Here is a 25,023-nt window from a genome sequence, read left to right on the forward strand (position 1 = left end):
GAATTTCCTTTTCTACATCCTAAAGACACAATACATTCTCAAGCTCCTTGCTGTCATATATTCTGTTAGCCTGGCATAGAATGCTTTTTCAACTATCTACCAAGTTTCTCCTCATCCTTCAAGGTTCAGCTGAAGTATACTCTCTTTGCTATTCCTCCTGATCCCTCCCAGTTATCTGGTTCTTCCATCTGCTTTCAGAGCACTTTACTTATAAATGTCTTCTGTACTGGAAAATGAGCTTGAACAATTTATCCCTGTATCCTTAGTGTCTAACATAGTGTCTGAATTTTTTTTTTAATTGTAACATGAGACTGGATGGAGGTATGGACAAGATGGCTGACTAGGTAGACCCTGAACTCACCTCCTCCCATGGGCACAATGAAACTGCAACTATTCAAAGAGCAACTATCCATGAGAGCAACCTGAAGACTAGCAGAAAAGATATGCTACAGCTAAAGATATAAATAAGGAATCACAAGATGAGTAGGAGAGACAGCTTCCATATAGTTGAGACCCATATTCCCTGGTATATGACCACAAAAGGAGAATAATACCAATTGCACTGGTTCTTCCCACATTGGGCTCTCCAGCCATGTGGTCCTGCACCAGTAAGATGAGCCCCCAGAACACTTTGAAGGCAAGTGGGGCTTTTTGGAGAGACAAAAGACTCTGGGAAATAGACTCCACCCTTAAAGGGCACACACAGAATTTCACGTGCTCTGAGACTCAGAGCAGAATCAGTAATTTAAAAGAAGTCTGGGTCAGATCTGCTTACTGATTTTGGAGAGCCTCCTGGAGAAGCAGGAGGCAATTGAAACTCACCCTGGGGACACAGACAATGGCAGTAGCTATTTATGGGAGCTCATCCCACCAAGAGGACACTGGTGTTGGTAAGCACCGTTGTTGCTTATTAGTGCTGGAACCTGGCCCCACCCATCAGCCATTTGGCACCAGTTCTGGGATGCTCCATGTCAGGCAGCTAGCAGAGCAGGGACACAGCCCTACTCACCAGCAGGCCAGCTTCTGTAGGACCCCCCACCCCGAGATGCAAGCCCTCCTGGGATTGGACTCCCCCACCAGAGGGTCCAGGAACCAACCCCTTCCACTAGTGGATGATTAGTAATCCTGGAACCCAGCATCACCCACCAGGGCATGGGCAACAGCCCCAGGATCACCTGAGCCTTGATCCTACCCACGCTTGTACTGAAAACTTCTCTGGGACCACCAGAGTCATGCAGCCAGAGATGCTGGGACCCAGCTCCATCCACCAATGGGCGGTCATTAGCCCCAGGACTCCCTGGGCCCTGGCACCACCCACCAGTAGGACAACGTCAGCTCCAGAAACTCTGGGTCCCATAGCCAGAGACCCTAGGACTTGGCTTTGCCATCCTGTGGGCTAGCACTAGCTCTGGCACCAGGCCTCACCCACCAGTAGGCAGACAGCAGCCCCAGGATCACCAAGGCCCTGTAGGCAGCTGTGTCAACATACAGTGCAAACACCAGCAGCCTGGCACCAGCCCCAGGATTCCCTTGTCCCTTGCCCTATCCATCTACCTATACCAACTCTAGGGTACACAGGGTCCTGCAGAGAGTGAACTCAATCTCTGGTTCCACCCTCCAGTGTGTTGGCATTAGCCCTGGGTCATCCTGGGCCCTGGAGCTGGACATCAGTGGGCCAACACCAGTTCTGGGAACCCCTGCCCCACAGCCAGGGATCCCAGGACCTAGCTCTGCAAGTCAGTTGACACCCAGGACCGAGCTTCAGCTGCTTGTGTGTGAGCACCAGCCCTGGGACCACGGCAGCCTTGCATCCAGCTGTGGCAAGAACCAGCCCATCCTCTAGCAGGCCAACACCACCCCAGGGTGTCCTGGGGCCCCATCCAACATCAGTTCAACACTTGCTCTGAGATCCCTGGCACAAGAGCTAGACACCATGGGACCTGGCTATACACACTGGTGGGCCAGCACTAGCCCTGAGATCCCCCTGGGCTCAGTAGCCAGTCAACCTATGACATGGCCACAACCATCTGTGGCTTGGCACCAGGACCTGGAGTCCCCTGACTGTGAAAGCAGCCAAACCAGGACATGGCCTTGATCACCTGTGGCTCACAGACTCTGCACAAGGCAGTGTCTGGCAACCAACTGGACAGGGGTACAGTCCCACGTACCAGTGTCCTCACAGTAATCAGCCCACCACAACAGAATGACCCACACTGCCCACATAGAGGGCACCAGAAAGTATACTGTCTTTTCTCATTCAAGTTGTGATTTTACTGATTCTCGATATGATAGAACTCTGAATCATATTAAAACGATCTATTTTAGGAGGTAGTAACCCTGTTTATGTTTAGCATAAGTCCTGACATAATTTTGTGTTCCAATGGCAATGTAACTTTCAGAGACTTTGCTGTGCTCTTCAGTCTTGCTTGGTTTCTCTGGTGTCACTGAGGTTCCTGTTGACCTCTGCCAGAACCATTATTGTCTCTGGGTAGGAAAAGGGATTCTCCAGCTTACAGGCACAAAGAGAGCTTCCTGGACTGCAGATTGCTATGTTGGGATTCTCCTTGCAGTTGCTTCCTAATGTCTAACTGGGGGAGGAGAGTCTCTGGTCAGCAGAGTTGAAGAACAGCTTCCATGGTTTGATGTAAGCAAGGCTCCTCCACTGTCCCTCCTTCCAGAGTCCCAGGCCCACCTGGGGTTGTCACTAGGACTTCTTTTTGACTTTTGGCTGCATTCTTCTAGGTTAGGTGTTAGGAAGATGCTTTGTTGCTATGTTTCTCTGTTCTTCTTCAGGCTGCCTTCCTCTCCTCTTTTTGAGTCCTTCTATTGTTGTCTTTTTAAATTATTTCCAAGGTTTATTTATCTCCAGAGAGAGGTGAACCTATGACAGCTCATCTAAACTGGAAGTCCAATTTATGTTTTTCAAACATCACTTTTCTGCATGGAGAATCAATTGTAGGAAGCTAAAGTGAATGTAGGATATAAGCAGGAGGCTACCACACAAGTCCTTGCAACAGATGGTTGTGCTTTAGTCTAGAGTGGTAACAATGAAGATAGAAACAGATGAATAAATTAAAGATATTTTAGAGGAAAAACAAACAAGGCTTACTTTGGGGATTTCTGACTTGAGCAATTGAATGGATGGAAGTGCCACTAATTGTCAAAAACATCTCCTACATCCCCACAGGGAGCACTCCCACTACAAAAATGCATACTTTTCTGTAATACATGGGCTTGAGCTTACATTCCCCAATCAGGATCAGGGTTACACATTCAGAAGAAATGTATCCCCATCCCACCTACTTCTCCTTGTCTAAGATTCATGACTGAGAACACCTTCCATTTGCATACAAATTACAATAATTGAGTAGAGTCCCCAGAGTGCACTGAGTTTTCAATAACCTTCACATTAACAATACACCAACAGAGTTCTGCTGTTAAGTTCATTTATTATGCAATGGTTTAAATACTCTCATTTGATTTTATCACTAATAATCCAAATCTTCTCCCTACCCCATGCCCTGATATGTTTCTGAGACTTCCAGTAAAGCTCTCCACAGAGCCATTGACCACAGTAAACTAAGATGAATGATGGGCTCTGGCCTGTGTTTTACCCTCCGACTTTCAACATTATTTAGCAACTGAACACCAGCTTTGTAGGTTTCTACAGTTAATCTGCAAAGCATTGTTAACTAGTCAGACAGTTTTGCTGGAAAGACAGGAAAAGGAAATTTGGATTCAATATTGGTAACAAATGATGGAAATTAGTGGAGTTTCCATGATATAGAAAGATGAAGCAGGTATTTGGAGTTGAATAGATGAAGGCTTGAATCCCCACTCAATTTTTAGCTGAATGGCCTGGGGTAAAATCACTTACTCTCTATAATCATTTGTTTGCTAAAAGGTAAGACAAAGTATCACCCTGATAGAACTAAGGGAAGTAAAATGCAATCAGGTATTAGATGCTTTGTAAAGTGTAAAGCACTATGCATTTTAGTTATTATTTTAACTGTCCCTGATGCCTCTTCCGTTCTCCACTTACCATGTAAAATGGTATTATGGATACTATAGTAAGAATGGGCCATCTTATCCCATCCCTACTCTGTGTCTTGTCTATGCTCTCTGACCAAGGTTTTAGAGAGGCTTGAACTTGTAAGTGACAAAGGAATATTGCTTTAAATTACCAGAGAAAGGACTCTACCCTATAAAGAGGCCCCCAAAATTGCAAGTAGGCCTCTCATACCCTCAACTACCAAAAGAGCCCATTAGATCTGTGCCTACCTCTCCTTGCCCAGTGTAAAGGTTTGAGCCTAGTTTCAGCCCTCTATTTCCCTCTGGCAACTTTTCTTAGCATTCAGAATACTTTTGGCACTTATGGGTCAAAAGATGGTACCCACCACTCTGATTCTGAGGCTTCCTCTGGGGCAGCTTCTTCACTTCCAAAACACAAACCTGCAGGGTCCACAAAGGATAGGCAGAACCATTCTATGCCCAACACTATTCACCCCCACCAGTCTCGCTGAGTGCTCTCTTTTTCAATAACAGTCACAACCTCCCAGACGCCACAGAGACAATCAAATTCACCAAGTTCACTCTTTTGGTGTTCTAACAAGCACTTTAATGTGTAGGATTTTCTGACTAAAACATGGAGAGGACACTCAATATTCCTTTCAGTGCAACTGTGCCAAGAACTTGGAGTACTGGCTTCCTGAGGAGCTTTTGCCTCCAAAAGTTGTAGTTGCTCATGACAACAATATTCCATCTATCCACTTAACCAAAATAGTTCACTGCCAAGAAGAATCAAAATACAATTTGTATCTTAAAATCTCACCCCACCCATTCCGCATCATGCCTATGTTCTTAGTCCTTAGTTTAGATTTGGATTATCATCACAGCTCACTTAGCCTCAGTTCAAATTGAACTTGCCTAGGTCCTGGAAAGCAGTAGGAACCTAATCAGTGAAACTTACTCTTGGTATCTCCTTTGTGAGAAGACTCAGTTTTTAGAAATTACCAGACCTTCCAAGTGTCAGTGGGTGATATAATATAGCTGTTGAAATTTGTGATATTAGATACTAAGGGACTCAGCCCCAGGTGCCCAAGTGGAGTAAAGAAACTAAAGAAAAATAAAGCATATCATTTCCATGTAAATAAATTAGTGAAGAAATAATCTCTTGAGTTTTATTCCCTCCTCTGCCTCTTTAAAACCCATGCCCCATTGACAGTGACAGTGAGGTCAGCTGCTAGTCCATGACATGCTGGGAGTGTGTTCCAGATGTGCAGTTCCAGGATCCAGCTGTTATTGCTTGAGAGACAGAAGCTTAAAGCTGTCATCCAGGATGGACCTCCTGTTGCGCCGTAGCTTTCTCTGCTGATGCTGGTACCACACCACACCACCAAGAGCCAGAGCAATGAGCAGCAGAGTGACACCCATGGCAATCAAGACAGAAGTCAGTATCTCGATATCCTTTACAGGGATCTGCATGCCCAGCATCCTCACATTGCTTTCTCCAATGTCTCTGGGGATTGCTACTGAAATGAAACAAGAAGCAAGTAGGAAACCTGGGATGGAGAATACTCTAAAATGTCTTCTTTTATAGTCAACACTGGGAGAGGAGAAATAAGGTCATCCAAATAGGACAGAGGAACTATCCTTATCCCTCAAAAGATCAGCCAATGATGACAGATTCGGAGGTTACAGAGAACCAGCGTAACAAAATGTCATAGCTGAGAAAATCATTAGGAAGCACTGAGGCACCAATCCCCCCATGGAGAGAGCTAACACTCAGAGTGAGTGTTTTATATATTTCTTTAAATATATAAAAGCCTGTGATGTAGAAAAAAAAAAGAATTGAATTTGGTTTGTGTGGTTCCAGAGGGTAGAACTGGGAGCAGTAAGTAGAAACTCCTGAGAAGCAGTTTGACTCAATTATCTAGCTTATCAATACTCACTTTGACCATTGGACCATGACAAGAGCCTGCCTCTGTGCTGCCTGGTCTCTCACATCTTTGGGTCATTATAACACTGATGTCACATTGATATTTCTAGGTGAAATATCTAATTTTCTTAGTTCCTGGCATACAAACTTTTGATGATCTCCAATTAGCCTATGGAATAAAGCTCAGACTCAAGTCAGACATTGCAACTCTCACGATCAGGTTCTAACTTAGCCTACTCTGATTTACTATCTTCAGGAATAGCAACTCATTCTTTGTTCTGCAGAATGGGTGAGCCTCTTTCAGGCTTCCAAGACTTTCTCATGCTGCTTCTGTTGCCTGAACACCCTTTCTTCTTCCTCACCATTCTATTCTTAGCTTAAACATTATAGGTCTCAGCAAAGCTTTCTTCAATTCAGCTGTATAACTAACAATGGTCTTTCTTTTGTGTGTCCAAAGTATCTGTACTCTTTGTACTCCCACAATTTACTTGTTTGGGCCAAGTGACCTAATCCACCCTCACTTCTGGAATTCAGTCTCCTCTTTTATAAAATGGGGATAATAACCATACTTAATTCAGTGGTTTATTGTGAGGCTTGAGTGAGTTGATATTTATAAAATATTTAACATAGCTCCTGGAAGACAGCAAATGCACAATAATTGATCAGTTGTTATTATTGTTTCCCCACTTAAAAAAATAACATATAGTATCCAGCACTGCAATTATTGTCTCTGTGTCTCATTCCACTTTTATACATGAATCTCTTGGAAAATAGTTACTATGTCTTACTTTTGTGGTGTCTCTGGCAGTTAGTATGTGTTTGATGAATGTATAACTGGATGAATCAATATTCTTACAGAACTGAGAGAAGATGAAATATAATGAGCTCAAATGGAAGCTGGGAAACATTCTGGTTTTGAGTTTACATTCTACCACTTACTTCTCTTGTGACCTTGGAAAAATCACTTTCCATCTCTCAGTTTCTCATGCAAAAAATATTGGGCTTTAGTAGACCACCAGTTTTAAGGGGTTTTCCCCACTGTTGAACATTTTTAACAAACAAGAGCTTATGAGGATGTATGTATGTATGTACACACTGATATGTACAAATGCATATACAAATGTATGCACAAAATATGTATATATACAAATATATGTGTATATATATACAAATACATATACATATATGTATGTCACTCTGCTCTCTCTGCTTCACCTTACCTCTCCTTAACACTCCAGGACATACACTAGTCCCCTGGTTGACTGTTTATAAGATACTTAGATCATTAGGACTTTTCCAAACAGAGCTGAAAACCCTCCAGACTAAACTGAAGATCTTTAACGTCCATTCTAGCCCCTCACAACTTTCTGAATCTTTCTCAGTTCAGGTACAAATGAGGTAGAGAGTGAAAGCATTATTTGAACCCAGCCTGGATAGAACAAGAATCTCTATTTTCTGGAAGGACAGAAATGGATGGTTCTAAAGCATCAACTATTTAGTATTCTATAGATGAAAGAATAATTATCTGGTGCAGACTGAATGGCATTTGTCCTAGTTTCACACTGTCTTTGTGGGGAATTCATGTCTGTGCTATAGCACCTTCATTCACAAATCAGCAAGACCTTGACTTTTATTCCCCCTCACACATTAGTAAGAAGATAAGATAGCAGCCTTCAACTGAGTATGAGGCAATTTTCCTCAACTCAGGAGGTTGGGCATGGGGGTCAGAGAGAATAAACCTGCTGAGGGAAGCTTAACTGGAAGTTTAACCTTAGATTCCTGGCTTCTGAAGTCTTAAATACATCTCAGGATGCTTTCTGCTAGTATTGAGGTCCACCTTTCAGCCATGTGAAATCCACCTTCTAGAGGTACTGCACTTTTCCCCAAATGCACAACATATATAACTATCCAATCTGTGTATCATTCTCCCTACCTTTTCCAGTCTCTTCAGAGATGATGGTGGTAGTGCTTAAGTGTTCTGGAGGAAAAAGAGAAAAGAGGTTAGTCTTATTATTCTTCCTACTTATCCACAGGCTTGTTGTAGGAGGTTAGCATTGGTTGGAAGAAACTCTCTGTGATATAGTAAGCAAAATGGAGGTGACTGGAATTAACTATCTTGTGATCAAAGTCAGTATTGGTATGTGGATTTGATTTTGAGCAGTGACACAAAATATGAGCAAGAGCATAGGCTTAGGAGTCCAAAAGGTAAGTCACCCCTCTGCCAATATTTACATATTTATTGGCACTTTATCCTCATTATTGCTCTTTTTGCCACCTTTTCCCAGCCTTCCTTCAGGAAACCCCTGCTCTTTGTCAAACCTACATCCCTACATATTCAACCATTTTAGAATACTTCTTCCTCTTCTTGCTTTAATGAGGCTGAGCTCTTTTCTGAGAACTATACTTCCTTTTTGTCTTCTCAATACTGCTTTGAGATTATTTATTATTCTTCCCCTTTTTGAAAAGATCCATCTCTTTTAAGGCTTATATTATTTGGCTAAAAAGCCACAACCACTTCTTGTCACTGTTACCTAGCAGTTCTCTTCATTCATGGAAGTCTTTGGTACGTGGCTCAGTCTTTCTTGTCTTCATTTCCCATCATGAGTGTTGACCTATCCAACACTTAAGCCTCACAGTTTTTAGACCTCTTAACTCTAATAAATTTCAAATATACTCCAACTCTATCAACCACTCTTATGGTCACATTGGACTAATTATGCAGAATTGCTCCATCTCATAAGTCTAAAATCTAAAAACAGCCTCCTATTCTCTCCATGTTCTAATGCTATTTATTCAATTTAACCTGTTATTTTCTCTCATGAAGACCTCTAGCTCCTGGACACTTCCATTTTTCTCACCTCACCAGTTTCATCCTGTTTTTTTCTTCCATTCCTGGCCAGGCTGGACTCCATTGTCTATCACTTCAACTACTACCTTACCAGGAATATTATAATCATTTGCTTAAACCCCAGTAACTATACTTTCCTTGTATTTTTTTTTCTGGTATGATGAATGCTGATGGAGAAACAATACACAATTGTAAAGATCAGTATTCTTTGGGTCCAACTTCAACTAAGTCCTCAGTGCTGCTTGGCAATAATTAATTTATTTCCCATCACTCAGAGTAACTTTTTCCCCACCACCCAGAGTGGTTATTTCATAACCACTTTGTCCACTCTTCTAAGCCCCTTACACTACCATCTATCTTTCATTCTCAGTAGATGACTCTGTCTACTCCATCACAGATGAAACACAGACCATCAGACAGAAATATCTACATTTTTGTCAAGCCTCTCACCCAAACGTACACATTGGTCTTTTTCTGTTTTCTCTCTTCTTTTAGTAGAAAAAAATGACCTTACCCTACTCTAATATTTTTTTGTAGCTCTGGCTTTCATTCCCTGCTTCTTCACCGGGAAGCCCTTTCCAACAATTAGTATTTTATTCCCTATCTGTCTTCGACTCTTCCCTCTGGTTGGCCTGTTAGCTTATATGATTGGAACAATATCAAATTAGACCATAGTCTGTCAAACAAACAAAAGGTAAATAGGTAAAATTTTTGGACTGGCTCATTATTATAGAGAGAGGTAAGCTATTCTTATTCGTGGAAGTTCCTTGATGATATGTATTGATGCAGTCTCTTATCTATTAGATGGTTCATATTTGACATGACACGTTACTACACATGGATAAAATCTGTTGCTTTGATTCTTTGATTCTAAGGACTGACAGAATACAGCAAAGAATTATGTGTGCCTGTTTGGGTGGTGGGGAATAGTACTACAGTAGTAACTGGGAGACACATTCTAGCAGTATGTGTTACCAGAGAACAAAGTTTTCTAAAGATATAGGAAATCATAATGTACAATTATTCGTCTCCCTCCCTGGGGGTAAATAGCAGAGTTGTATTTTCTACCCTGGTTTGCTAGCCCTGTTTGAATGCCTAAAGACATTTTCCCACTTTCTATTCCTGCTGACAGAATGTTAATGGCTGGGAATCCCAGAATACTTACCTCAATATAACCAGTTTTCAAAACAGCATGACTTAAAAAAACAAACAAACAAACAAAAAAACAGGAGGAAAAAACCTCTCTGGATTAATGTGAGTCCCAAGAGTTTCTATTGAGCCTCTTGCAAGGGGGACAATGATGAGTACTGGATTCAGGTTAAGAGGCTTAAGAAGTGAGACTCAATCCTTTAATGGCCCAAAGACACAAAATTCAACACAGCCTACTCTTCTGTTATTGGTGGTGAACAAAGATTTATTGGTAAAGAGAATACCCTGGCTATTACGTCTCCATATAACAGATACAAGGAAAAGTTTTTTCCATCCTTGTTAGCATCTGTCTGGGATTAGTTGTAATTGAAGGCTAATATCTCTTTCCAGCCTTAGACAATCCCCACAAAACAAACCAATTAAGGGGTGGCTGTTAGAATTATATTTTTCTTTTTTATAAAAAAAGAACTCATTAATAAGATTCATTTGAAATAGTTAGTACCTCTAATAAACTCTAAAATAATAAATTTACATACAAATTAAATGTATTCAAAAGAAGCAAATCATACTAAGCATCAATGCATACAGCCCAGCCAGGCTGAGTCAGTTCATGTGAGCTCAACAAGTATCAAAGAAATTAGGAGGGAACATGAGCAGGGGAGCAACAGGGAATGAGGAATATTGGTTGGGAGAACACGAGAAGGGGTCTGTTCTGTCTTCTTGGAAGCAGAAGACGGATGCAAGTCACTTCTTGGATTATCTGGTTCTTACAGGCTAGATACAGTGCTAGAAGATAGCCTAATTAGGCTTTACCTCTTTGGGACAAAACCATAAAGACAGTCTCCATGCCAGCATGGACATGGTCAGTAACATGACAGTGAAGCAGCCATGTTCCAGGGTTGCTGGTCACCATCTCCACAACCTCAAAGGTCCCTGGGAACAGATCCACCACATCTGCCCGGTAGCTCTCTCCACTCTGCAAGAGAGATTGTGGGTGAGAGAGAGAGAGTGAAGGGTAGAGATAGTCTCAGAACTTAGAGGAATTAAATGGCTTGGGTATCCACACCAGGAACATAGAACTTCAACATTTACAGACCAGAGAACAGCTTAAAGATTCCATCTTATCCATCTCCTCTGTGAACCCATGCATACAAACTGACTCAACAGAGGAGACTCTCTCCTACTTTTTCTTAAAGTGTCCCAAAGTAAAGTTCATTTAGTCTTTCATTAAGGGGCTAAAAACTAGTATATCCATTCTTTTTAGCAGGCTTAAGCTTTGACCCCTAGGAAGGATCCACATATTTACTTTAGAAATGAAACTCGGGCTTCCCTGGTGGCGCAGTGGTTGAAAGTCCACCTGCTGATGCAGGGGACACGGGTTCGTGCCCTGGTCCAGGAAGATTCCACATGCCACAGAGTGGCTAGGCCCATGAGCCATGGCCACTAAGCCTGTGCCTCTGGAGCCTGTGCTCCGCAACGGGAGAAGCCATAACAGTGAGAGGCCCGTGTACCGCAAAAAAAAAAAAAAAAAAAAAAAAAAGAAATGAAACACAATTTAGTTTCTCCTCTATGCCACCACATTTATCAGGACTTCTAAGTCTTTAAGTCCACATTAATGCCTACAACTCTGACCCCTTTTCCTAAGACAAAATCTTCTTCTTCAAAACCCACATGTTGTCCCATGTAGGTCCTGAATTGAAGTTCAGGAATGGATTAAGGACTTTCAGAGATTGTGAGACATTACTCTGAAATTTCTTACTCAGGATGACTGCTTACTGGACCTCAAGTCCCTGACTGAGATCCAATTACATTTATTCCTTCAATCTCCTTATCCCATAAATGAGCCATTCATTTCTTCTATATCATAGGGGAAAGCTAAGGCCTGGGGGGAAATGTCTGACCTTGGGATACACAGTCAAACTATAATTCCCTGATCAATACTCCACGTAGAAGACCTTTCTTCTTTTAACTGATTATTATCATGTTTCTTTTTATTCTCTTCTTTCTTAATGGATATCAAAGCACTCTGAGGGACTCAGCCTTCTTTCCAGCTCACCTGATAGAGAAAGCTTTCTGCATGGAAATGGACAGTGTGTAGGTCGATATCTTGTCCCATGGCCAGCATGTACCAAGCCACTCGTTCTCCTTGGTACATGGTAAGGCCCCTGAGGTTGGCATAGAGCTTTCCATTAATGGCTGTAAGAGAAAAAAAACTATTTTATATCTCTCATTTTGACTTACCACTGCCACTACCCTAGAGCTAATCCCTATCATCTCTGATGATACCACTACCCTCCTAAATTCTCTCATTCTTATTCCATTTGTTCCTCTCCAGTCTATCTTCCACATTGGTGTTATAAGAGTGGTCTTTCTAAATAACTAATATGATCATGTTATTCTGCTGCTTAAAATATTTTAATAGCTCCCTCCTGCCCAAAATATCAAGTCCACGCTTCCTTAGCTCAGCCAACAAGGTCTTTCAAATTACAGCCCCAAACTACCTTCCCAAACTCATCTACCACTATATAACATATTTATTTCAATTAAGGTGATTTTTTCACCATCCCCCCATATGGCCCCATATTCATGTGCTCTGTGTTCTTGCTCATGTTTCTGATCTTCCCTCCCAGAAATTTTCCCTCCTTTTATCCATCTTTTAAGGCCAGTCATACCTTCACGTCTTCTAATAATACTTCCCTGATCTAGCGCCTCTCAGCACCTCTCATTGCCTGTGTCCACATTTGAACTCCTCCAGTACTGTCTATACCACCCTTTGGAACTCACTATAAACTGCCTTCTACATTTACCTATCTTTTAATTTGTGAAATTTTATATCCCCAACTAGGTTGTAGGTTTCTATTAGGCAGGAAATAAATGTATATACTATATTCCTTGTATCTTCAGAACACCCAGCAGACACCTGAGCCTACAATAAATGTTAAAAAAATACCTGTCACATTCTTGGAATTTATAATGATATTAACACGTGGGACTCATCATCTGCCTCTTCCCAGGCCATATCCTATGCTTTAAAGATAACAAACCACTCATCACCATGTTAATTCACACTGTCAAGACTATGCCCGGGATACACTCCCCTACTGTTCATGTTCTCACAGAGGGAAGATGATTTATATTCTACATCCCAAGAGAGGAAATAATGGAAGGAACATTTATAGCCTGTCTATTTACTCTGGCCAAATTTTGTATTTGAGAGAAGGGACTAAATACGCTTAACTCAGTCTGACCATAGAAAGTGGTGCAGATGGATTTGTTATTCCATCATGGGGAAGATTTTGCCCCTGTGAAGGAAAAGAGTATTGTTGTCCCTCTACGTCAATGACAGGATGAAAAATCTATCCATTGTTGGGGGAGTATTAGTAAGCCCATTTTGTTGCAGAACTAAATTCAGTTTCCCAATTAGCTTTCTCAGTAAGTTCACATTTGATCTTAAGCATCTCTGCCTCTTTCTCAATTGGTTCAGGAATCTGGAAGTGAGGGAAAGGGTATTATTTGTTTGCCCTCAGACACCAACATTATTTTTTTTCTCTAGTGCTCACACTCAGAGAGTTTTCAACAAATGCTTGATATATAGGTAGATAGATTGATACCTGAAGAGTTTGGATGAATATACACATAAACAAAAAGATGGAAATGAGCATTAGCTAAACCCCTGCACTAGCAAGATCTGTGTCCTCTTTCTATTTTGGTTTTGGGCAATTTATATCTCTGATTTGAAAGGAGATTAAAAAAATCATTTCGTAAAGTTTGTGAATCACTGGATTCAATGTGAATAACTCATATTTCCATCAAGGGGAAATAGCTAGAATCTGTGTGACAATGAGATCTACTTTTGAGTTCCAGTAGAGTCACTATCAAAGCTGCAACTTATCCTCAAATCAAAGAAATACTACACTAGAAGAGATAGTGAGAAATCACTTCATACAGTCTGCTGCACTTAAATTCTCCCTCTTCTTTGAGATTTTCTCTATTATTTTAAAGATACACAAATCTCTAGAACAAAGGAAGGCTTGAGTGCACAATTTACCTCCAAAATCCATTTGAGCATCAAGAAGCTCTTATTTGTATGTAATATAACCCAGTATGCTGCTCTCTGAAGCTCTCTCTCCAATCCTTCCATCTGTAAATTGAACCTTTGTTTTAAAAATAGATTAAAAGATAAGCTGTCCTTCATTTGTCTATATTAGAATATATTGATAAAACAGATCTCAGATCCAGAGTGGTAAGGAAATAAGATAATATTGAGAAACTAAACTCAGAATTTTTAAGTAGACAGGCCCTAATCAGCCAGTGCACCAGGTACATTGAGGGTCATAAATGTCCATCGTGCCTTCTCTAATATGTTAAAATGTGCTAGTGTCACCACAGCAACTTTACAGTGTCAGCTTCCTGCTTTCTGGACATTTGATCTAACGTAGACCACATTACCTATTTTATGTATGAAATATATAATACTGTAGTAGGAGACATTTCTTCTAATTTGTCTCCATTCCACTTTCCTATCCTTTCAGAAATTATGCTCCCTTGGGTTGTGATGGGCCTATCAGATACCCCCATGCAACCAGTAGGGAATTCTTTGGAAGAGGGTTAAGTTCTTTTCTACAGACCATGCATTTTATTGCTCTCCAAGAAAGTCTCATCCTGTAGGTTAACATGGCCTGGATCCTGGGACCCATAAGTTTCCACATTCTCTTCCAGATACCAAGACTGGTTCTCATCAAAAATCAAGAATAACAAGGCAAATTCTCGGTCCATGTCACGTCGTCCTCCACTGGGCTTTAGGATGCCCTTTCGGCAGATGGCCAAGGGTCCCACCAGGCCACTGTACATGTCCTAAGGATAGGAGGAAGAGGGAGAGAGTGAATTAGATGGAGTTGTTTCTGAGTGGTAGTGCTCTACAGAGAGACAGGCTGACATCCAAGCCCATTTTGCCCTCAGCACTTCATCATAATGTCTTGTATTTATAGGCACCTCAACTATATTATCTGAATTCATCTTCACAACCATCTTGGGACACAGGTAAAATATGCTATCTCACTTATGATTTATCTCTCCTGGACTATTCGTTTATCTCCAAACTCACCACTTTCACAACACAATGCCTTTTCTCAGACTGTTTCTTCTTCCTGTAATGTCCACCCCTCCACCATATCCCTATCTTTTATCATACTGCTATTCAGCTTTCAAGGCTCAATATATATCTACCTACCATTATGTTGCCTTCTCCAGTTTCCCCCTCATTCATCCTCTCCTCCAAGCAGAAGCAATCACTCTCTCATGGACCCCCACAGCACTTTCTATTAAATGGTTTTAAAGAGCTGCTAATACTATGTTATATTTAAAATTTATTCTGTATATATATATATATATGTTTATATAGTTATATTTTATATATTTAATGTTAATGTTTTGTTTATATTCATCTGTCTGCCACAACTAGATCACACTCTTTGAAAATGGGAACTGTATCTTACATTTGTATCATCCAAAGCACCAGGTAAAATGTAGTAGGCTCTCAATAAATAAAAGTTGACATCTGCCTGTGGATGGGTGGCTACATAAATAAACCCATTTTCCAGGAAACAGAGGCAGAATGACTTGCCTAAAGTCACTTCAAAAGCAAGACAGAACAAAATTTGGGCTAAAAACCCAATCTCTTCACAACCAATTCTAGGTTGCTTAAATGATAGCATACTGCCTTATATTATCCAAGAAGAAGAAACAAGGAAGAAAATCCTCAGAACTAACATGTGGTGCTACTTATTCCTTTCATCCCTCCTCCTATCTACTAGAATAAGGCCAGCATTTGAGGAATTTTACCTGAACCCTGGACTTTAGTGCTGGGTTTCTTACTACATCTGTTTAATAACTTCTTTTTGCTAGGCAGCCTGCCCACTTCTGAGACAACTCCAGGAAGCCAATATTGTCTTTACCTTGATGGGATCCACTGCAGAATAATAGATCCAGGAAACACAAGTAGAATCATTGGCCCCAGGGCCAGATCTCTCTGGGATGTTCCATTGGTAAGTGAGAACCTCACCTAGAAGGGGTAACAGGTGTCTCCATTTGAACCAGGTCAGAAATTTCTCCCAGTTCCCAGGTATCCCTAAGAGGCTGTGGCAGGTGAGTCCCAGTACCTTTAAGATATCTCTCCATCATTTCCATATCAGTCTTCATTTTATTTTTGTGACTTTATTCTTCTACCTCCTGGGACACCCTCAACATCTCTTCTACTGTCCCTATCTTTAAATATTCAGGTACAATACTCTAGTAAGGCAGTTCTGCTACTATTCTCCCTGCTTATAATGACCTTCCTTCTTTGGCTCTGTTTTGGTCTCCTTATCCTGCTGCTGCCTCCTAAGTGCAGCTGTTTCTTCAAGTCTCTGTCTCTAGTCCTTTTCTCCTCTTTTTCCATACTGTCTCCATGGAAGCTTTCAGCCATCTTTCTGGTGTCAGTTATGATCTGTGTGTATTGATGCCTCAAATACATAGCCAGACTTTCCTTGTCATTCAGCTCCAATCAAAAATGGGCATAAAGGGAACCTACCTCAACATAATAAAGGCTATATATGACAAATCCACAACAGACATCATACTCAATGGTGAAAAACTAAAGCATTTCCTCTAAGATCAGGAACAAGACAAGGATGTCCACTCTCACCACTATTATTCATCATAGTTTTGGACGTCCTAGCCATGGAAATCAGAGAATAAAAAGAAATAAAAGGTATACCAATTGGAAAAGAAGAAGTAAAAGTATCACTGTTTGCAGATAACATGATATTATACATAGAGGATCCTAAAAATGCCACCAGAAAACTACTAGAGCTAATCAATGAATTTGGTGAAGTTGCAGGATACAAAATTAATGCACAGAAATCTCTGGCAAAAAAAAAAAAAAAAAAGAAATCTCTGGCATTCCTATACACTGATGATGAAAAATCTGAAAGAGAAATTAAGGAAACACTCCCATTTACCATTGAAACAAAAAGAATAAAATACCTAGGAATAAACCTACCTAGGGAGACAAAAGCCCTGTATGCAGAAAACTATAAGACACTGATGAAAGAAATTTAAGATGATAACAACAGATGGAGAGATATACCATGTTCTCGGATTGGAAGAATCAATATTGTGAAAATGACTATACTACCCAAAGCAATCTACAGATTCAATGCAATCCCTATCAAATTACCAATGGCAATTTTTACAGAACTAGAACAAACAATCTTAAAATTTGTATTGAGACACAAAAAAACCCGAATAACCAAAGCAGTCTTGAGGGAAAAAAACGGAGCTGGAGGAATCAGACTGCCTGACTTCAGACTATTTATTTATTTATTTGTTTGTTTGTTTGTTTGTTTGTTTGATGGGATTAACAGAAACAAACTACTATATATGAAATAGATATGCAAAGAGGATATATTGTATAATACAGAGAATTATAGCAGTTATCTTAAAATATCTTATAATGGAGTATAATCTGAAAAAATATTGAATCACGATGCTGTATAACTAAAATTAACATAATATTGTAAATCAAAGATACTGAACATTGGGGGCAGAGTCAAGCTGGCAGAATAGGAGGATGTCGAGTTTGCATCTCCTCACAAATACATCAAGAATACATTGGAACAATTCTCAGAGAACACCTACCAAACACTAGTGGAGGACCTTGGACACCTAAGGGGACAAAAAAATCCCCGAGCAACCAGGTAGGATGAAAGAAAGAAGGAAATGGGGAAGAAAAGTGGAAACAGGATGGGACCAGTGCCCCTGAGGGGGAGCTAAAGGAGAGAAGAGGTTCCCACACTCAGAAAAGCTCACTTACAACAAGGGGAACAGTGGTGACAGAGAGAGACTTTCAGGGGATTAGGAGATTGGAGGGGAATGCAGAAACCAGTCTGTGGAAGGCAGGACAGAGTAATACCTATTCACAGTCTGTGCCACAGCCCTGCACACCCCAGCGTGAGATGTGTGTAGGAGGGCTGGGTGCTGTAGAGTGGGGTTTGGAGAGTGGACCCAGGGAAGGGGTAGCTGTTGGTTGTGAGGAGACAGCCTGAGGCAGCAGGAGGGAAGGGCTCCACAGCCAGAAAGGTTTGCAGAGGAAGCCCAGGCCACCATGGAGGTGAGATGCAATTGTTGAGTGGTGTGCAAAGGGTAGGGCTGCCATTGGAATGCCCTTTCCCACCCATTGGGCTGGCCTCCTTGGGCAACGTCATTTGTGCATGCCTGAGCAGGCTTGCCCACCCTGAAAACCTGGGTTCCCCTCACCTGCTCAGGCCTTGGCAAGCCTGCTAGGGCCCCAGGCCTGAGCCCTGCCCCTGCCAAAGCCTCCTCCGGCCACATGGGTCCAGGTGGACCTGAACACAACTCCCACAAAGCATCAATGGGCTGTGTGGGTCTCAGCAGACTGCCACCGCCCCTGACAAATATTCCTTTGTCCATGCAGGTCCTGGCAGGTTGAGTGCCGTCCTTCTCCAAAGTCTCCTCCATCTGTGCCAGCCCCTGCAGCCATGCCCATGGAAGTCTGCACCCCAGCTGGCCTATGCAAGCATGTGTGCTCCAGGCCAGCTTCAGGAGCAGATGCTGGTGAGAGGAACACAAGCAGAGGTGGGGATGACACAGCTGGTCCAGAGACCTACTGAGAGGTCTTGGAGGAACTCCTGAGGAGGTGGGGGTTGGCTGTAGCTCACTGTGGGGGCAGGGACATTGATAGTGGAGGTACCACAGAATTTTCCATTTTTTACTTTTTTAATATTTTTATCTTTAACTTTATTTTTAAACTTTTAAAATTATTTTATTTTATTTTATCTTTTTACTGTTGTTCTATTTTGCTTTGTTGTTTCATTTCTATTTTTTCTAATATATTTTTTATTTTTCTAATTTTATTTTTCTTTTTATTCTTTGTTATTGCCCTGGTCTGTTATTTGTTGTCCTTTTCTTCCTGTTGGTTTGTTATTTTGACATTTTTGTTTAGTTTTGTTTTGCTTTGTTTATTATTTTCTTTTGTTTTTATCATTTTTGTCTAGTTTTGATTTTTTGTGTGTGTGTCATTTTTGTGTGTTTGCCTTTTGTTCACTTAGCTTTTCTTCTAGTTTGTTTTTTGATTTTGTTTTGTTTTCAGTTTTCTGTTTGGGTTAGTTTTGTTTTTATTATTGGTTTTGGTTTTGGGGCTCTCTTGTTCATTTTGGTGTCTTCTTGTTTTTTGCTTTCCTTGTTTTTTTTTCATTATTGTTGTTTGTTTTTTTGTCTTTTGTTTATTTGGATTTGTTTTTGTTGTCTTTGGTTTTATCTGTTTGTTTTCTTTTGTTTTGTTTGTGTGATTGTTACTTCTTATTATTGTTGGTTCAGTTTTGTTCTTATTATTTGCCTTGGGCTTTGTTTGTCTGTTTTTTGTTTGTTTGTGTGTTTTTGTCACATCGTGCAGCTTGCAGTGTCTTGGTTCCAAGGCCAGAGGTTAGGCCTGAGCCCCTGTGGTGGGAGCACCAAATTCAAACTGCTGGACTATCAGAGAACTACAGGTCCCAGGAAATATTAATCACTGTGAGGTCTTGAAGAAGTCCTCATCTCAGCACCAAGATCCAGCTCCACCCAACTGCCTGCAAGCTCCAGTGCTGGACGCCTCAGACCAAACAACTGGCAAGATAGGAAAACAGCTCCACACATCAACAAAAATGAGATGACAGAGAAATATGTTACAGAAAAGGGAGCAAGGTTAAAAACCTACAAGACCAAATAAATGAAGAGGAAATAGGCAACCTACCTGAAAAAGAATTCAGAGTAATGATAGCAAAGATAATCCAAAATCTCAGAAATAGAATGGAGGCACAGAAGAAGACAAGGATACCTACTCTCACCATTTCTGTTCAGCACAGTATTGGAAGTCCTAGCCACAGAAATCAGGTAAGAAAAAGAAACAAAATGTATCCACGTTAGAAGAGAAGAGGTAAAATTCTATTTCTAGTTGACATAATACTCTATATAGAGAACTCTATACTATCCACACAAAAACTATTAGAACTAATAAAGAAATTCAGCAAGGTTGCATGGTACAAGGTTAATATACAGAAATCTGTTGTATCTCTTTACACGAACAATGAAATATCAGAAAGAGAAAGTAAGAAGTAATCCTATTTAAAATGCTGTCAAAAAATACCTAGGGGGGCTTCCCTGGTGGCACAGTGGTTGAGAGTCCGCCTGCCAATGCAGGGGACACGGGTTTGTGCCTTGGTCCGGGAGGATCCCACATGCCATGGAGTGGCTGGGCCCATGAGCCATGGCCACTGAGCCTGTGCATCCGGAGCCTGTGCTCTGCAACGGGAGAGGCTACAGTGGTGAGAGGCCCGTGTACCAAAAAAAGAAAAACACCTAGGAATAAACTTAACCGAGGAAATGAAAGACCTATACACTAAAAACTATAAAACATTGAAAACAGTAATTGGAGATAATAAAAGGAAATGGAAAGATATCCCATGATTTTAGATTAGAAGAATTAATATTGTTAAAATGGCCATACTACCCAAAGCAATCTACAGATTTAATGTAACCCCTATGAAAATACCCATAATATTTTTCACAGGACTAGAACAAATAATCTTAAAATTTATGTGGAAAGAAAAAAGATCCAAAATTGCCAAAACAATCCTAATAAAAAAGAACAAAGCTAGACTTCCAGGCTTCAGACCACACTACAAAGCTACAGTAGTCAAAACAGCATGGTGTTGGCACAAAAACAGACATATGGATCGATGGAACAGAATAGTCAACAAATAAACCCACACACCTACAGTCAATTAATATTTAACAAAGGAATAAAGACTGTACAATGGAAAGAAAGCAGTCTCTTCAACTAGTGGTGTTGGGAATGCCAGATGGCCACATATAAATCAATGAATATAGAACACTCGAACACTCCCTCATACCATATTCAAAAATTACTCAAACTGGTTTAAAGACTTAGATCTAAGACATGAAAGCATAAAACTCCTAGAAGAGAACAGAGGCAAAACATTCTTTGACATAAATCATAGCAATATTTTCTTAGTTCAATCTCCCAAGGGAAAAGTAACAAAAGCACAAATAAACAAATGGGACCTAATAAAATCTAAAAGCTTTTGCACAGCAAAGGAAACCATCAAGAAAACAATAAGACAACCTGTGGAATGGGAGGAAATATTTGCAAACAATGGAACAAACAAGAGATTAATATCCAAAATATATAAACAGTTCATACAACTTAATATTGAAAAAAGAAAGAACACAATCAAAAAATGGGCAGGGGCTTCCCTGGTGGCGCAGTGGTTGGGAGCCCGCCTGCCGATGCAGGGGACACGGGTTTGTGCCCCGGTCTGGGAAGATCCCACGTGCCGCGGAGCGGCTGGGCCCGTAAGCCATGGCCGCTGCGCCTGAGCGTCCGGAGCCTGTGCTCCGCAACGGGAGAGGCCACAACAGTGAGAGGCCCGCATATCACAAAAAAAAAAATAAATGGGCAGAAGACCCAAATAGACATTTCTCCAAAGTAGACACACAGATGGCCAACAGTCACATGAAAAGATGCTCAACAACATTAATCATTACTGAAGTGCAAATCAAAATTACAATGAGGTATCACCACACACTGGTCAGAATGGCTATCATCAAAAAGTCTACAAACAACCAATGCTGGAGAGGGTGCAGAGAAAAGGGAACGCTTGTACACTGTTGGTGGCAACGTAAATTGGTTCTGCCTCTATGGAAAAGAGTAAAGAGTTTCCTTAGAAAACTAAAAATGGAGCTACAACATGAAGCTGGGCATATATTCAGAAAAAGTGAAAATTCTAATTCAAAGATATGTTCCCCCCAATGTTCATAGTAGCAGTAGTTATTGTAGCCAAGACATGGAAAACACCAAATTGCCCATCACAAATGATTGGTTTAAGAAGATGTGGTATAGATATACAATGAAATATTACTCAGCCATAAAAAAGAATGAAATATTGTCATTTGGAAAAACATGGATGAACTAGAGAATATTACACTCAGTGAAGTCAGACAAAGAAAGACAAATACTATATGATGTCATTTATATGTGGAATCTAAAATATAATACAAATGAATCTATATACAAAACAGAAATAGGGCTTCCCTCATGGTGCAGTGGTTGAGAATCCGTCTGCCGATGCAGGGGACACGGGTTCGTGCCCCGGTCCAGGAGGATCCCACATGCCATGGAGCAGCTGGGCCCGTGAGCCATGGCTGCTGAGCCTGTGCATCCAGATCCTGTGCTCCGCAACGGGAGAGACCACGGCAGTGAGAGGCCTGCATACCACACACACACACATAAAAACCAGAAATAGACTCACAGATATAGAAAACACACTTATGGTTACCAAAGGTGAAATGGAGAGGAGAAGTGATAAATTTGGAGTATGGTATTAACAGATACAAGCTACTGTACATAAAATAGATTAGGAACAAGGGTTTACTGTATAGCACAGGGAAATATATCTATATCTATCTATCTATCTATATATATATAACTGAATCACTTTGTTGTACAATATTGTAAATCAATTATACTTCAGTAAAAAAATTGGAAACAAATAAAACTAAAATCACAAGTGAATGTAGGGATATTTTACCAACCTCACAGAAATAAACAGGATTATAAGAAAACACCAAAACAATTATGTCCACAAATTATATAGCCTAGATGAAATACACAAATTCCTAGAAATATACAAATTACCTTTCAATACTATCAGTTTTGATTTCATGTATGTTGGAGTTCTGTTGTTCAATGTGTGCATATTTAGGACACTTTTTGTTTTATTTTTGAGAATTGATCTCTTTATTATACTGTAATATCTTTCTTATCCTTGGTAGGTTCCTTAAGTCTAAAGTGTACTTTCTCTGACAGTAGTATTAGCCATGTTAGTGTTTACATAGTATATCTTTGTCCATTCTTTCACTTTTATTCTATTTTTGCCTTTATGTTTACAGTGAATTTATTTTATATAACATATAGTTGGGTAATCTTCTAAAATCCAGTATCACAATATACATCTGTTTTTATTGGTGTGTTTATATTAGTATAAATTTAAAATTATTATTGCTATCGTTGAAATAAAATCTATCATATTGGTAGATTTTTTTCTATTTCTTTTTGTTTTTCCTTCTTTTGTGCTTTCTTTTGCATTAATTGAGCATTTTATGTGATTCCATTTTTCTCTACTATTAATTCACTCTACCCCTGTAACAATGATTTTACTTATTGCTCTAGAATTTACAACATATATTAGAATCTATCTTCAAATAATATTATATTGGTTACTATCTAGCAAGAGATCTTTGCAACTGTATATTCCCAATACACCACTTCTAATCATTATTATATTTTTTGTCATATATTTTATATTTGCATATACAAAAATACACTACATTGATAAAGTTTTCTTTTAGACAGTCTTTTGAGCACTAAAAATGAAAAAAATAAATTTTATTTTTATCTTTATTTATTCTATTTCCAGCAGTCTTTATTTCATTGTGTAGTTACCACTTGCTTTCTGGTCCCATGTCAGTTCTTCCTGAAGTGCTTCCTTTAAAATTTCTTGTAATATAGATATACTAGCAATGAATTCTTATAGCCTTTTTTCTGAGAATGTTTTTATTTTTCTTTCTTATTTTCACAGCATATATAATTCTTCATTGACAGTATTTTTATTTCAGCACTTTAAAAATGTTTTATTACTGCTTTCTAGCTTTTATAGTTTCTGATGAGAAATCTGCCATAAGTTTTCTCTTTGTTCCTTTGTATGTAATGTGCTTTGGTTTTATTTTTCTGGCTGTTTTCAAGATGTTCTGTTTGTCTTTGGTTTTAGTAGACTTTACATGGCATGAGGGTGTTTGCAAGTGTGTGTGTGTGCATGTGTGTGTATGTGTGTGTATTTATTTGTTTGTTTTGGGGGAATTATCCCCATTGGTCTTCTCAGAGCTTCTTGATTCTGTAGTTCTGTGTCTATTGTTGATTTTGGAAAAGTTTCAGCTATTATTTCTTTAAATCTTTTGCTTGTCCTATCTCTCTTTCTTCTCTTATGATTTCAATTTCATTTATGTTAGAGTGTCTGATATTATCACACAGATCTTACATGCTTCATTCTGTTTCTTTTTCCTCTTTTTGTCTCCTAGTGTTTCAGTTTTGGTAATTTTTACTGACCTATTTTCAAGGTCAGTAGTCATTCTCTCAGTTGTGTGAAGTCTACTGAAGAGACCATTGAAACACCCCCCACCTCTATTTTTCATTTCTAGCATTTTCATTTGATTCTCTCTTATAGTTTTTAATTTCTCCACTGAAATTATCATCTCATTTTGCATGTTTGTCACCTTTTCCTTTAGGGCCTTTAACATATTAATTGTAGTTATTTAAGAATTCCTGTCAGGAAGTTCCAACATCTATGTTATACCTGTGTTATATCTATTTTTTACCTATGTTATACCTGAATTTGGTTTGTTGTTTTCTTTGTTTCTTAGAAGTATGGGCTGTCGAGGAACAGGAATCTGTTGTTCCCTAATCTGCAAATTTTGCTATCCTCCAAATGCTTTATTTAAGTGAAAATAATCTAGAAGTCAAAGGCTAAACTGTGCGATTCAATTTTTATGACATTGTACAACGGAAAACCATAGGGATGTAGAACATAAGGAAAGTGGTTGACAAAAGTGGTGGGATTGGGGGAAAGGCTTGACTACAAAGAGGCAGCCTGAAGAACGTTTTGGGGGATAATTGAACTGTTCTGTATCTCGGTTATGGTGGTGAATACACAACTTCATGCATTTTCATAATCCATGAAATGCAACAGTATGAGTGAATTTTACTAAATATAAAGTTATTTTTAATTTTAAAAATTCTAGAACAGAAGTATTAGTCCTTCCCTCTGTTAGAACCATGGGTCTTGACTAGGCCATGATCTGAGGGTCAGGTTTTAAACTCTGCTGGGTAACATATTTTTCTTTGGCTGGGAGCCATGCAAGTCATCAGATGATGAAGTACAACATATGTATGGCTGAACAATTAAAATATCTGGGGCCC

At 39.9% G+C, this 25,023-nt stretch overlaps 1 protein-coding gene across 3 annotated transcripts in view; it reads right to left on the bottom strand.

The window, feature by feature from the left end:
- Window positions 1-3,433: 3,433 nt before the first annotated feature.
- The window catches only part of HEPH (hephaestin), a 109,639-nt gene continuing 88,049 nt past the window's right edge, over window positions 3,434-25,023 (bottom strand). Inside the window, exons 16-21 of one of the 3 annotated variants that reach the window (XM_059050978.2) lie at window positions 15,890-15,996; window positions 14,564-14,789; window positions 11,992-12,131; window positions 10,749-10,911; window positions 7,872-7,916; window positions 3,434-5,531 (exon numbers count right to left, since the gene is read on the bottom strand). In XM_059050978.2, coding sequence (XP_058906961.2) covers window positions 5,299-5,531; window positions 7,872-7,916; window positions 10,749-10,911; window positions 11,992-12,131; window positions 14,564-14,789; window positions 15,890-15,996 — 914 coding nt within the window. In that variant the 3' untranslated portion in view covers window positions 3,434-5,298. Of the gene's footprint in view, window positions 5,532-7,871; window positions 7,917-10,748; window positions 10,912-11,991; window positions 12,132-14,563; window positions 14,790-15,889; window positions 15,997-25,023 lie in introns of those variants that run through there. The other 2 variants (XM_059050977.2, XM_067024022.1) reach the window with 2 other exon arrangements.

The sequence above is a fragment of the Kogia breviceps genome, chromosome X (assembly GCF_026419965.1).
Source record: "Kogia breviceps isolate mKogBre1 chromosome X, mKogBre1 haplotype 1, whole genome shotgun sequence".
NCBI classification, from domain to species: Eukaryota; Metazoa; Chordata; class Mammalia; order Artiodactyla; family Physeteridae; genus Kogia; species Kogia breviceps.